The following is a 14944-nucleotide window of genomic DNA, read 5'->3' as shown; positions in this document are numbered from 1 at the left end:
TTAGCTATCCTAACCATATGATGATTGCAGGTTTATGACTCTGAAGATCCATATGGATGATAGACTGTTTCAGACATTAGTTTGTGACAATCTTGGGTTAAAGTTCAATGCCAGCACAGGTGCCCTATACTGTATTTAGTTATCTGCCATATTATAATCCCTGTAGTAAGGCGTCCATTTCTTTTCCTCCCTCTTCCTTAGATCCACCTGTACAGTGGTAGTTTCTAGAGTGGTTATCCCAAATAATCACCAACAATCAGACCAAGCAACAATTGTGTCTGCACAAGGTTCTAGTGCAAGCCAAAGAGAACCCCAACAAAATATTGCAAGCAGGCATCAGTAATTAAACCCCAGCCAGTATACATGGGAATTATGCAATTCCAGCCTGGTCAACCTGGATGGCCAAAGACCCAACCCCAAAAAAGAAAAAGGTGAAGATGTCAGCACTGGGACAAGAAGAGGAGAGTTGAGATTTGCTTTAAATCCAAGATAAGCAAGTTATTATTAAAAAAAGGCATGTAAAAATGTAATCACAATATATTCAAATATGTTTATATTGGCTTGATTATTTATGTAATATAGAGATATCAATCCATGTTTACACTCCTCACCTTTGAGTTTGCCGTCAACTTCTGTTTTTGGTAGATCTGAGCTTAGTGTGCGAGATGCTTTTGTTGCTGGTGGTGTAGGCGATGGCTGCAAAACAAATTAATAGTCAGCAGGGTCAATTCACTAAAACAAAATGAATGCACTATTAAAATCCAAGGAGTTATAAAATGTTTTATTATGCATAGGTAAAAATCACAAATAAGGTTAATGTTAACCAAGTTTCTATTGAGGTGCCCACAGTTGGTGATCATTTATTGTGAAAAAATGGTTCAGGAGAAATAGGGTTTTTTTTTTTAATAGTAAAACTGAATTTCTAACCAAGAAAAATAAATGTATTGAAATGTATTGTTAAAAGGCCAGAAAAAAACATAATACCACCGTATGCCTTTGCAACACCAGACATTGCATTATAAAGATAGTGGTGGAATTATCAAAGCGGAGCTCTGGATGGGATTTCCCGCAAGCTGCCATCAGAAAACTGAGAAAGCCCTGGAAAAAAGAGCAGCAGAGACTGGTCTTGAATACCAGAATATCCTGTATATTCCAAGCGCTGTTTAATGCTGGATTACTAAACAGATCTGGAAATACAAAAAACACCAAGATGCAAATTGGAATATATGTGCCTTAGGGATCCCACGTGGCAACCAGCAGCTAGCATCTTGCCATCCGCTCAGTCACTCACACAGCAGAGGTAATTCTTAAAGATCCAGTGTCTGCACACTTCACAGATGGTTGCACTGCTGCCCCCGTTCATTCCCTGTGGGGCTGCCACCAGGGGACGAAACACATAGCTTCTACCCAGAGGCAGCCATTCCCTAGTATGAAGAAGTGGTAACTGCACCACAATCTCATGGCCAGTGTGAACATAGCCTTAATTTGGCAAAATAGGTTTAGCATTGATTTTAGTTTTAAAAGTCGTTAAATTTCATGCAATAATTCATGCATTCATCTATTATGAATGCTGCAGGCAGAATTATCCATCCTTCCCACTTGTAGTTCTCTTCATTGGCTTCCATTTCACCTGCGAATCAAATTCAAGCTCCTGTGCTTTGCCTTCAAATACCTCCACAGTTTTTGTCCTACTTGCCTTTCTGACATGGTAGAAAAATACTCTACCTAGCCGTTCTCTACGCTCCTCCAATGACCTACTAATGACTGCCTCACTCAACCTCCTCAAATGCAGGACTGCAAGACTTTTCTGGAGCTGCCCAGACTTTCTGGAATGGTCTTCCTCATCATATTCGTCTTGCGCTTACTTTCTGCTCATTTAAAAAGAGCACTCAAAACGCATCTTTTCAAACTTGCCTATCCGTCTTCTTCTGCCTCTGAAACTCTCACTACTTCACACCATTTCATATCTCCCCTCCTATTGTGTGCTACTTCCTCATAGATTGTAAACTTTTCAGGGCAGGGTCCTCTCCTCCTACTGTTTCACGGTATGTATCTGTCTGTCATTTGCAACCCCTATGTAATCTACAGTGCTGTGTAATATGTTGGCGCTAAATAAATCCTGTTTGTTAATAATCCCTTGTGAACTAAACATTGTGATAGAATCAATATTCACAAAATAAAATATTTTATGCCTTATTAAATTGGCACAGAAGTATTTATTTAAAAAAATCTGAAATGGTGATACTTGAAGAACAGGAGATGGTCTGACAACAAGGTTGGTTTACCTTCTCTGGTTTTTTGATTTCAGGATCTGCCACTGGTATCCTCGGCTTGAGCTTCACAGACCCTTCTTTAAAAATATCTCCAAAGCCAACTCCTATAATTTTCTTTGGCTGGGCTACGCTCAGGGAAGGAGGTTCTAAGTTAATAGCTGGAGATAATGCAGGAGACGAAGGAGAAGCACTGGCGGGAGCTGCAGGAGGTTCTGCTGTGAGACAAAATTAAAATTAAACAAAATTAAAACCTTTGTATAGCAAAAGATTAAAGTATGTAAATGTTATATTTTCTTGCAAACATATAGCAACGGCACTCAAAAAAGAAGCAAAACTAACTTTGGGCCATTTATCACAAGTTCACATGGCCACTATCCAGCTACTGTGCTTTGCAAGGTCAAGGTGTCGGGAGTGAGAAAAGTGCAGTATGACATATGTACTGGTGACACCAGTGTGGTAATGAATGACAGTAAAGCTCTTAGTAGCCGATTACTGACCTCTCCACTGGTATCTGAGTGTGAAATGGGCAGCTCACTGCGGGACAGGAGAGCACACAGTGAGAAGGTACAGCAAGGGCATAGCCAACAATACTGGGCAAGTCAACTGCCAATTTATAACCATTCCAGAAAACATATGAAACTGGCAGGATCATTATGAATGTAACCAAAATAAATGTACTTCCTGCTTCTCTGCCACAGAAGGTAGGAAAGTACAGACTCAAGCAATACCTTGCCCCTGCACCCTCTGTCCAGTATGTTGAGCAGTCAATGTTGCAACTTTAGACTGCTATACAAAGGAACCGACTATATACCAAAGCCTTCCAAAAAAAATAAAGGGTGCGTTGGTAAAACTTCCTCAAGAGGACAAAATTCTAGTCCTTCACAGTGCTCCGTGACCCCATCCAAGTTTCTGTGACTGCCTCCAGATTCACTGTAGAGAATTCAAAGTATGAAAATATACAAAAATGAAGCAAATGTATAACAATTAGTTCATATGACCAGAAAACCTAATAAAGTACACATATCATATAAAGTTTAGATTAGATTTCAGGCAACAACTTTTATAAATCGGATAAGCCAACTTGATGAATCACATACACAGATCAGAGTATGTGTGACATGATGTACAACTTAATATGGAAACACTAACATTTTTTCAAGAATGTATGCAGGCTTCAGGTAAAATAAATAAACTGCCCATGTGTCTATAGACAGAAAGGTGTTATTGGCACGCAAGCTGGAAAACATCTGTGTGATAATATGCACCTTCAAGCAATTTATTTTTCTTTCCACCAAAGGAAACATTATAAGGTCATTAAGAAAAACTGATGCTTGAGCATGCAGAGATTGGGCTGTAACATGATTTTCATCTGAGCCAGTGCCTAGACTATAGGCATTAAACATAGTCATAAAGCAGACTATCAGGAGGTACTCTGACAAAAGAGACAAGCAATGTCAAATGTGAAATATTTAATTCTCTGACTCCTGGTGGCTTTTGTGTCTGCTGGAAATCACACAGCACTTGCAATGTGTAGCTTCGAGCTCAGCGTGCATCTTGATCGTGTGAACCACCCTGCTTCTAACCTAGCTTTCTGGGACTGGGTACTGCTGCCTGCAAATGTCAGGCGCTTGGATGCGACACAACGGGCAATATAAAACAGAAAGATGGGCCGGATTAGGCCCACGGGGGGCCTTGTGTTTGCCACCTGTGCACTAGAGAATAGAGGAATAGAGGATATTTTGCTCACAGCGTTATGTTCAGATTGCCAGTGAAAATTGGAGGAAATATCTCCATCATGTAGTCAGGCAGGAATATAGAATGTAAATATTTCTACCAAAGAAGAAACCAAAGAAAAATTTTTAACCAATGTTTTACAATGTGCAGAAGTCAGGATAAGCTGCTAGCAAGCAATTCTAAAGAACCTTTTTATTCAGCAGGAGGCTGCTAATGAGAACTTTGCACCAGAATACTGCCTCTTAAAAAAGACGACTCCAATGTGTAATATTTACATAAATTAATCAGCAAACTCCAGATGGCAAGCTCCTAATGTGCGTGCCCTTCCTAGTTACATCTGTCTGTAATTACCATTTCCAGAACTATGTTCAGTAGGCCCAATATTTACATACAATAATAATGGGTATATAACATGATCTGGGTTTCATGATCTAGTACCTTTATACATGTCAGTGCCCTCTGCATACTGTCCCAAATAAAGTCTCTGGGGACACCACAATGAAAGCCCAGGAACTGGGATAGGAATGTTGTGATACGGCCTTTGTAGGTAAACCCATGAACACATCTGCATCTTTAATGTCTGGCATATAATATTACGGTGGCAAAGCAAGCTTCTATCAAAGAAAAAAGGATCTGGGAATTTTCCATTCTCTGAACAGAAGTCAGAAATATAAGACCTAATCCCAAATTAAACGATTCTCCTTCTAACCACCAAGTCCTAATACAGGTGAGGGAAAACCTCTAGTATGCTGCTATGTCTGTATGCAGTGCTATAGATATTCTTTACTTTTACAAATTACAAAAAAATTTACAAATTAAAAAAAAAATTGTCTACCCTTCTCTGTAACATCTTAATACTTCTCTGACTTATTTCAGTATGAGAACAGTTTGTTTTCACATACATTACACCTATAGTGAATAAACCCCCTCTAGAAACATGCAACACAGAGACAGCATTGCACGACAAGAAGGAGACTGTTGTAAGATTGCTCATGTGCATCCAAGTATGTAGCTGTATTTTGCATAATAATTAGGAAAACAAATTAGGTTATAAAGGTAGAGGTGGGGAGGGGGTTTGCCATATGTTACTGTATCATGTAAAATCCTTCTGCTACACTTTAACCTTCCGCCTGATTGCAAAGTGGTTTTACATTTCTGTGTTCAAGATCATGTCCGCACACCATGCAAACATGTATTTTACTTATGTTTTCCATTAATGGTCATTAGGATTATTATTATAGCGAATATAAGTTACCAAGCATTATCTAGATGGTAAAGAGAAAGCTTGAAGATGAATGCTTGCTGTCATATATTGACAAAAGCAGGATAAACTCAATGGAAGAATCAATGCAAGGGTCAGTGGTGATGTCCACTCTCCAATAAGAAGGTTTATGAAATCGAAGGTGTCACCTAAGTAGGATTAGTGACTGGAAGCCCAAATAGAAAGCAAGCAATGCAGTAGAGCTGCAAAGTTCTTGCAACTGAAAACTCCGATGAGGGTTGTGACCCTGCTTATTCTATTCTTGGAATCTCAGGACTACTTTTAAAACCTTTTTGTGGCCTAAACACTGCAGCTTTACTAAAAAAAAAAACAGTACACTTATTTACCAGTGTGCCCTTTGCTTTGGAACTTTTTTTTTTTTTTTAAGTGTTGGGAAATGTAAAAAAAGCAATGAGGAGATGAAAACCTAACTGATAACATATGTGATGAGTTCTCATTTTTCTTATATCATAATGTATGTATCTGTCTTCATTCCCACTATGAGCAGTACAGTGCATTGCATTTCACCACACTTCACATAGTGTGCTATACACAAGGAAATCCAACATTATTGAAATGTCAAATGTTCCCACTTTTGCGTTACACCGCAGTACGTTTTTTCAGACGTCTGTTTTTGAACGAGCAACTTCCGTCCGTTTTTGCATGCTGCTCCATTCAGTGTAATAGATAAGGTCAGCAAGGCAGCCATTACAGACAGTAACACACTTTCTTATAGTAGGAATGAATCCTCAAAGGCTTCACACTGCACATTTTGCGGTGCATGCATAGCATGGAGTAACTACAAAGAAACCTTGGTGAGAAAGTCAATTTTATCACGCCATCACAGAAAGCTAAGTATTTCTGGGACATTGTAGGGACTAAGAAAAACACAAAACACATCACCTAATTATATTGGAAGGATACAGTTTTACTTTACCCTCAGGATTTCTAACAATCATACTGAATCATTTACTAAGCAGCTATTAAGTTAAACCCAACAATACAAATAAAATATAAAGTATCTTACAAACTCTTTTAGTTTGATGCAGTGGTTGCGCCATGTATTTTGGTGACAGTAGACCATATTGTTCTGCCAACAATGGGTCATTTTTGCATAATGCAGTTCCCAAGAAACAATGGGAAGTTAATGAGTGATCAAAGAATTCATATTGGGCTAGACTTGTGTGTGCTCTTCTCCCTGCTTGCTAAGCAAATATTTGTCCAAGTTACAGAGACTGACAAAGCACATATAATGACTTGTTTATTTTCACCAGAAGAATGTACACTTCCACCTCCAGAAAGCACTAATATCATAGCCTGAAGTAATTGGAAATTATTAAAGACGTTGTGTGTCTCAACACCATCTGAGCCATCTTTCCTTGCCAACAGTGTGAAGGGAAATGTAGGCAAAACGTATTCATATAACCCTTTATGGACTTTTACCAAAGCCTTAAAATCTTTGGATTCTGCAAGAAGCAATCATGCTATACAGACAGCACAAACACACTAAGGGAAGGAGGAGATTGAGCAAATTGTTTTAGGTATCTGTGGCAGGTGTATTTTAGCTTCAAATCTGCCCATTACAAAGTCAGAGGAACCAATACCTGTGTCTTCAGAACTCTCCTGGCTTTCTGCATCATCTGACAGTTCCAGCTCTTTCACAAAGTTTGAAGGAAATAGGCCAGATCGGCCACTGCGAGTCCCACTCCACCATCCTTCTTCTACCTAGAAAACATAACAAATCATTAGAAAGCATATAATAAAACTGACTTTTTTCTGCATGTTTCCTACACGTACAGGAAAGCAACAGATTCACTTTAATGACCCCCCTCATCAACACATACTCACTTTTACTACAATCCACCACCACTTTATTCACCTGCCTGCATGTAAGCTCCAAGTCAATATTTGGAGCATAGGCAGGGGCTGTGGTATTCCCACTAGTGAGAGCACAACGTCAATTGCCAAGAGAAAAGGGAATGATTCACCTCCTCCTCCATACATAAAAATATGATTTTGCTTGCCACTGGTGTCTAAGCAGAAAGATAAGAAGTGAAAGAAAGGTGAGCAAGTGCTGTGGGGGGTGGTTGGTTTTATTATAAACATGTTGTGTGCCTAGGCACCCCTGTGCCCTTATACCTGCAGTGTGAGATGTAAGGCACTGTTGGTCTCAGGATATTTGGAGTGAAATTTGACGACCTGCTGCTCACTTTTTTTCTTGGGAAGGGTTACATGTGAGGACACAAAACCATGCCTCTACCAAGATAGCCAGATTAAGGCAAGGAAAGTTGGTAATAAGAAAAATGATCAGCAGCAGAGATACCACAGGGAGTTCCGGTGACCAGTCATTTGTCCTCTGTCTGCATTTTTTTTTTTTTTTTTAGGCATGACGTGCAGGAGTCAATCTTTAAAGAGGAACTAAACTCTGCTATATACTCATTCAGTCCCCGTTTTTTCACAGGGTGCCGCCATCTGCTTCCTTCTCTTACTAGATAGGGGCTTCTGCCATCTTGATTGGCTGGACCAGGATGATGCAGTTCATTTAGTCCCGGCAAGCGCAAGTGAAGCCAGCAATGCCAGGAATCCTTACAACCATCTCTGAGCTATGCATGGAGTTTCCCAGAACCTGGAAGGTAAGAATGCTTTTTGCAAAAGAGACATTGCCTGACCCTTTCTGCAATATCACCCTGTCTTAGATTAAAAAGTGGAATTTTAGATTATGTTGCAGAGGAAATGCAGGCATGGCTACCACCAAATTTATCCTGAAAAACCTTGGAAACCCAGAGAGCTGACAGTTTACAGGAACAGGTAAGCCCTAAATAAGGAAGCCTATAAAAGTATTATTAAAGTAGAGATCCCGTCTTTTCTGCACAGTTGTACCAGCTCCTGTCCTGAAATCATTTAATCACAGCTTCTCCCAGTATGCATTAGAAGCTGCAGCAAATTACACTGAGCCTGACTCATTATATGGCTAAAGGGATAAAGATTGAATGGAAAGCCTGTAACCTCCCGGGATACTTGCCTGCAGACTGCTCATCCTGCGCACGCATGTGTCTCTGGGGACCCAGTGAATAAACAAGTGCACAAGCATAGGCAATGTGATCCGCGTTTAGCTACATTTGGAGAAAGATGTGTCACTTGATCCTGTAGCTGCACAATGCAAGATCAGGCAACAACATCAAAACCAGGAAGAATGATGTGCAACATAACAAGTGAGCCCTGGAAAAAAGACGGAAGCCAAGACACTACGGGATGTTTTCAACAGGAAAATGTAAGAGAAACTTTTTTTTTTTTTTAACATAAGTTCTACTTTATGTGAAGCACTGTTCCATTACAAAAGTATGAACCAACAGCTTATGTGCTCATCTAACACCTTCAGCTCGAATACTGGCCATACATGAATTGCTTTATTATTTAATGTACATCGCTGTGTAATATGTTGGCACTATATAAATCCTGTTTGATAATAATAATAAACTGAATGAGAATGTCAGCGTATGAATAAAAACTTGCAAGTATTCCTAATCTTAACACCATTTTTCTGCCATACATATACCAATATATTCATCAGATTTAATAATTATTTCAAAGAAAACATTATCTTTTAAACATTAATTACATTAACAGTCATTTAGGTCAATCACTGCTTTCACTTTAAAGCCCTGATGAGTTGTTATGGATAATGCAATCATATGAGACCTATTTATCGCATTCAAACTTAAGACATTTTATAACAATCAAACCTAGGTACTAATAAAAGTTTCTTCTGACACTGTATACTCAACATTAGTTTATGTGTTGTGAGATAAGCATAATTTGTTTGATACCAGGCTGGGCCGAGTCTCCTGAGTGAGTCAGTCCTCTCTCGGTGATTAGACTATCAGGCCACAAAGGACAGAATGGAGAAAAATTCTGGAACTTAAACTGCCTATTGCACAAGAGGTGCACACGTGACAAAGCCAAAAGTGAGGTCAGCTCATGTTAATGCAGCAATTCCGATCACCACGTGTTCCACATTACAAGTACAGTCGTTTGGCATGAAGATAAAACGACAATACAATCTAAAAATAAAACATCGCAGGAAGCTAATGGCGGACACAGATACCAGCCTGAGTATAGTGGCAAAGACACACCTGCACTGCACTACCTAATCGTAGCCAGACTGACAGGAAACTAAATACTGAACGTGTGTTACTTGCTTTTTTCCTATTCACTGCAAAGTGTTAGTTGTAGTGTTGATGGAAGAAAAAAAAAAAAAAAGAATAAAAAAACTCACAGCAATAAAAAGCTGCATATGAGACTCCTTGAATTTGCAGAGTGGCAACATCAGTCTAACCCTTAACTACATAACAAAACATTTGTTCACATTTCTTCATCTCAGCACTGCCATTTTCCACCAGCTTATTTGCAGCCACATCCTGTATACATGCAAGCCAGAAGCGGCTCTATGTAATTTCTCAGAGAAGGTTTACTAATAACGACAACAATGAACTCCGCTGGTGTAAAATGTGTCAGCAAAATCACTTTAGTCTAAAACATAGGACCGTATAACAGAGTGACAATGCATGAGAATTAAAGATCAAAACGTCACCCAATAAAACAATGCCTCAACAAAGACATTCTTGGTAAGAATGCCAGTATAAGCTGGAAGGAAATGGGTATGTTTAAAAAGATTTAGATTTACTAAACATTGCACTAATATGTTTTAAAATTATATGAGGTTTATGTCTTAGGCTGCATACACACATTTAATAATTGTCGTTGAAAGTGATCTTTCATGATTCTTTTCAACAACAAAAGACTGCACGCTGCATGAACGAGTGTTGTACATACAGCACCATTCTGCTATATGGAGAGGGGAGAACGATGGAGCGGCAGCCCCCTGCACTCTCTCCCCTTCACTTGTATTGTCCATCGTCCGTGGATCCGCCATCTTCCAGACAATGGAAGACAATCACTGTACACACGCAAGATTCTCATCCAATATCAGCCCTGAGCCGATTATCCGACGAGAACCATTGCACATGTGTACGTAGCCTTAGACTGCATACACACGTTCAATAATTGTCGTTGGAAAAGATATTTTACGATCCTTTCTAATGACAAAAGACTGCACGATACATGAATGAGCGGTGTACATACAGTGCCGTTCTGCTCTAAGGAGAGAGGGTCAACGACGGAGCGGCACCCCACTGTTCTCTCTCCCCTTCACTTTCCTTCTTATCGCCAGAACAGATCCATGAACGACGAGCGCAGTACACGCGTCAGATTCTCATACAATATCAGCCCTGACGTGATCTGACGTGTGTACTTAGGTTTTCTTATATGAGGTTTTTTGTTTTGTTTTTTAACCCTTTAGGTACTCCTAATTAAACAAATTTGTCCTGCTGGTGTGTTTGGAAATATAGCCCAGACCTATATTTTTGGGGATGCATGCTGTAAGAGTATGGTGTGAATCTTTATTGGACACTTTCATTGATATTTTGCGGCACACAGTGAATACTTGAATATGTGAGAAGTTTTCTAATGCTTATGCAACATGATTTGGAAATCTAATATAGTTTTGTGATGAATCTTATGTTTGCATTTGTTAGATACTTACCAGAGGGTATTCCAGATGAAGAGCCTTGCACAAAACGCATTGAGTTTTAAACATGCCAACTATAATTAAGAACATACAAGAGACCGTTGTGTAAAGGATTAATTCAGTATGCTGCATACATAATGCTGGGTACACACGTGCAATATTTGTCGTTGGAAAGTATCTTTCATGATCCTTTCCATCAACTAAGGACTGCACGATGCACGAACAAGAGTTGTACATACAGCACCGTTCTACTCTATGGAGAGGGGAGGGGGAGAACGATGGAGCGGCACCCTGCTGCGCGCTCTCCCCCTTCACTTCCATTAGGATTGTTCGTCGTCCATCATCCTTGAATGCAACAGGATGGTCACTCGGATTATGAACAGTGGGCGCTGTACACACGCCAGATTCTCGTCCGATATCGGCTCAGAGCCAATTATCGGACGAGAACCATTAGACGTGTGTACGTAGACCAAGTGTGTATAAGCGTATGGTATGCACTAGAAGAGTTATTACTTTAGTATTCAATACTGTATGTTATATTTAAGTCAAACATATTAAAGTTGTAAAAGATTCCTACCTTGCAAGTCCCACTTGTAATTATTAGTCATTCAAACCTTGAGATGTGGCAATGAGCTTCTGTATAAAATGCAGGTTGATCAATGAATGTACAGCGCTGCATAATATGTTGGCGCTATAGTTTATTAATAGTGAGAGGGGCCATTAGCGTGGAGAGATTCCTCAAAACATCACAGGCTCCTTATCTGCTTAAGCCCTGATAAAGCTAAGGATTAGAAGCAACCTGGAAAAGCAGAAAGTCCTAGGCAGGCTTTATGCAGACCGCCATAGGTAATGCAGAAATACATTTAATGAATGACAAGGGCAGGATAGGGACAGTAAGGCTGTGAAGGAAATGGCTGGATGATGGATATCCTCCAGCCAGGAAAGCTGTAGCTTCTAATGTATGCAATAGGAAACTCACTATGTGCAGTGAAAATCAGAGGAATTTCAGTTAAAAAAAAATTAACACAAAGAGAATACAGAAAGTCAGCTTAATTCATTAGCTTAAAATTTAAAATATAAGTTGATAGGGAAACCCCTAATGCTTTACATATAGCACAAACACTGCATAGAACTAAAAATTCCAACACATCATCCCAGGGGCACATGGCTGGGAGACAAACTCCAGCAGGAAGGAAATACATTGCTTTAGAAGCTTACAAATATTTGCAGTGCCCTGAGCTTTCGCTATCACATCAAACTGCATAGGTGACAAATTCAAACTCATTTGAATCGAAAAGAAGTGTGTGTATAATTTAACGGGAAAATGTGTGTGCACGTGTTTATTTTTTATCGACTACTGGTAAAATTTGTATGTCACAATTACCATATATGTGGTTTTTGTCACAAAAGTACTTAGGAGTTACACACACACAAAGGCGATAGTTATTTAACAAGTGAAGGGATGGATACTTGCTGCTACTGTAATCCTTGCTTCTCCCTACAGTATGACTGGAATTTGGTGCTATGATTTAGCCTGGAACAAGAATAGTGGAACAGCAGGTGAATCTTTTTCCGGGTAGGAGTTCAATTTATTTCTATTATACTTTTTCCGATTGTGTATTTAGCTACATATTTCAAGTTCTGGATTTAAGTGGAACTAAAGTCCCACTTTGACAAATACAAAATCAGGCAGGTAGTTATTGCAGAATGGGACAGGCGAGGTCATGCCGAGGATCTATCAAAAAAGCTTTGCGTGCCAAGATATCCAGCAATCCCGGCTTCCATTGCATGTGGTAGAAATAAACTCCTACATGCGCGTGCAGACTTTACATCGTCCGAGCATGGCCAATCAAAACGACCGATGATTGTAAGAAGAGGTAAAGACGGAAGATGGCATCGCCTTGCCATGGAATGGAGACAAGTGAGTAGTGTAAGTTTATTTAGGTTTAAGTTTAGTTCTGCTTTAAGTATAGCACTTGAATGCTAAAATGCAAAGTGCTGACATCAAGGGAGCTGTATTCCTGGGCCTTAAAGCATAAAATACAAGTCTGCAGAATCACATTACCCTCCATAGTGTGGTGGAAATGAGAAAGGCTTCATTTTGTGTTTGGATGTAGCAGGTTGTGGCCAAAGCAAAATCGAACATAACCCTTCACTGCAATCAAAAGTAAAGTGTGACTAAAACCCAGCAATCCTTTACAGATTCTTGATTTGATTGTACAATGGTAGTAGGGCATGGATGCTCCTGCATTAATTTGTAGAAAAGTCATTTTTTTCCTACAATATGCACCATGGGGTTTAGGAGATCCTTGAGGTCTGATGTCACATAAAACCACAAAATATTATGCATTAATGCCAATTGCAAATCTCTCAAGGACTGGTTCTATTAAATCCCAATATACTACATACCTCTTCAGTAATATCCAGAATGTCCCCGACTTTGAGTTCCAGTTCATCTTCATTCTGTGGAATGTAGTCAAAGAGAACTTTGCACTGCCTCTTTTTGGACTCTAAAATAAAACAATAAACTGCAATTAGCATGATTTTAATAAATGTAGAAAATGCAACAAAACTATAATCAAAATAACCCCAAGTATAAAATATCTTTTTATAATTTCAAAGCTCCACCCCCCACCCATCTTCTACCAAAATCTTCTGGTTCGCTCACAAAGCTGCAGTTCCCAAGCTCTATGCTCAGAATGAGAGCAGCAGTGGTCCGACAACCCCGCTCCGATATTACTGCTACCGAGGAACTATTATAATGTGATCGGGTCATGGAGCATAGGAATATAATTTTATGTGAGCATAGGTCATAAAAAGCTTTACTTTTTTTTTACCTATTTTAACTTTTTGAGATTTGGTTCATTTTATTTTCCTACTGCGTATACTAAGAAAAAAATAACCTGCTTGATTCTGTCAGCAACACACCCCCCGTAATAGAATGACAACTATTTTATTCTACAAGCGGTATTCTGATTCTAGGCTGCACCCCAATCTAGACTTCTAACACACATACCTATTTCCTCACTTCTGTGAAAAAATACACCCACCTGTGTAATAGACTATTTTTAACTCAATGCAGACCTCAGCCTCTGAAGGCACAAGTTTTTGTTGCATACATTTGCAAATACAGGTGAATCCACGCTTTCACATTAATGAGCGTTTAGTAAAGTGGTTCCAAGTTTTAATTTAACTGATCTCACACCTTGGAACATATCTAGCAATAAACAACTTGAGTGTCTAGGAGGCAGCCTCTTCCTAAAAGGTGCAGAAACCCAGATTTATAGATTTAGGTTTACGTTAATTCTAAAGATCTCTTCAACTCTAACTCTCTAGGATGTATAACACAATTTCCTGGCCAAATTTTAAAACTTCAGCAGGTTAGCTGAACCATTCAGCACATTACAAAGACCTTGGGCGTGAATAAAAAAAATAAAAGTGCAGATATCTAATGAATTTACAACTACGTAATTTCAAATTTGCTCAATTAGGAAATCAGAATCCTTTTATTTTAGTCCTGATCACAGTTGCCCATAGAGATTAAGTCAGGAAGAAAGAGAATGTGCTAAAGCAGCCAAATGCTCACTTCCTATGTGTTATTCCTATCAATCAGCATTTATTCTTCTATGAAGATCAAAAATGGCACTGGCATTGATGAATGTATTCATTATATTGGTCTCATTAAAAAAAATCCTTGCTGTGCCCTTATAAAAGGGAATATATGTTCCAGTTTTAAAAATTGTGGATCAGGCAAGGCATTATTGCAGAAAGGGACAGGTAAAGTCCCTACCACAATAAGCATTCTTTCCTGCCTAATCGCTTAATGCAACCGTCAAGCGCCTAGCTCATTGAAAGGATAATTAACTGGCAATCCTGGCTTTCCCTGCACTTGCCAGGCCAGAAAGAGCGTCATCCTGGCATAACCAATTAAGAAGTCTGAAGATCTAGGAAGAGAAAGAAGATGGCAGTGGTCTACAACGGAACAGGGACAGGCGAGTAAAGCAGAGTTTAGTTCCTCTTTAAGGCCTAGCACACACAAGCTGATTTTCATTTTGGATATCCAAATTAAACAAAAAAAAAAAAAAAAAA

General features: G+C 39.2%; 1 protein-coding gene across 4 annotated transcripts in view; it reads right to left on the bottom strand.

Moving 5' to 3' along the window:
- The window catches only part of CD2AP (CD2 associated protein), a 76273-nt gene that overhangs the window by 20350 nt on the left and 40979 nt on the right, over positions 1 to 14944 (bottom strand). For 3 of the 4 annotated variants that reach the window (XM_072407439.1, XM_072407437.1, XM_072407440.1), the window contains 4 exons: positions 13265 to 13365; positions 6873 to 6993; positions 2286 to 2488; positions 612 to 696 (listed from right to left, as the gene is read on the bottom strand). In XM_072407439.1, coding sequence (XP_072263540.1) covers positions 612 to 696; positions 2286 to 2488; positions 6873 to 6993; positions 13265 to 13365 — 510 coding nt within the window. The remainder of the gene's footprint in view (positions 1 to 611; positions 697 to 2285; positions 2489 to 6872; positions 6994 to 13264; positions 13366 to 14944) is intronic. The other variant, XM_072407438.1, reaches the window with a different exon arrangement.

The sequence above is a fragment of the Pyxicephalus adspersus genome, chromosome 4 (genome assembly GCF_032062135.1).
Source record: "Pyxicephalus adspersus chromosome 4, UCB_Pads_2.0, whole genome shotgun sequence".
Taxonomy (NCBI): Eukaryota; Metazoa; Chordata; class Amphibia; order Anura; family Pyxicephalidae; genus Pyxicephalus; species Pyxicephalus adspersus.
Note: the sequence above shows the minus strand (reverse complement) of the source record. Positions and strands in the feature narration are given on the sequence as shown.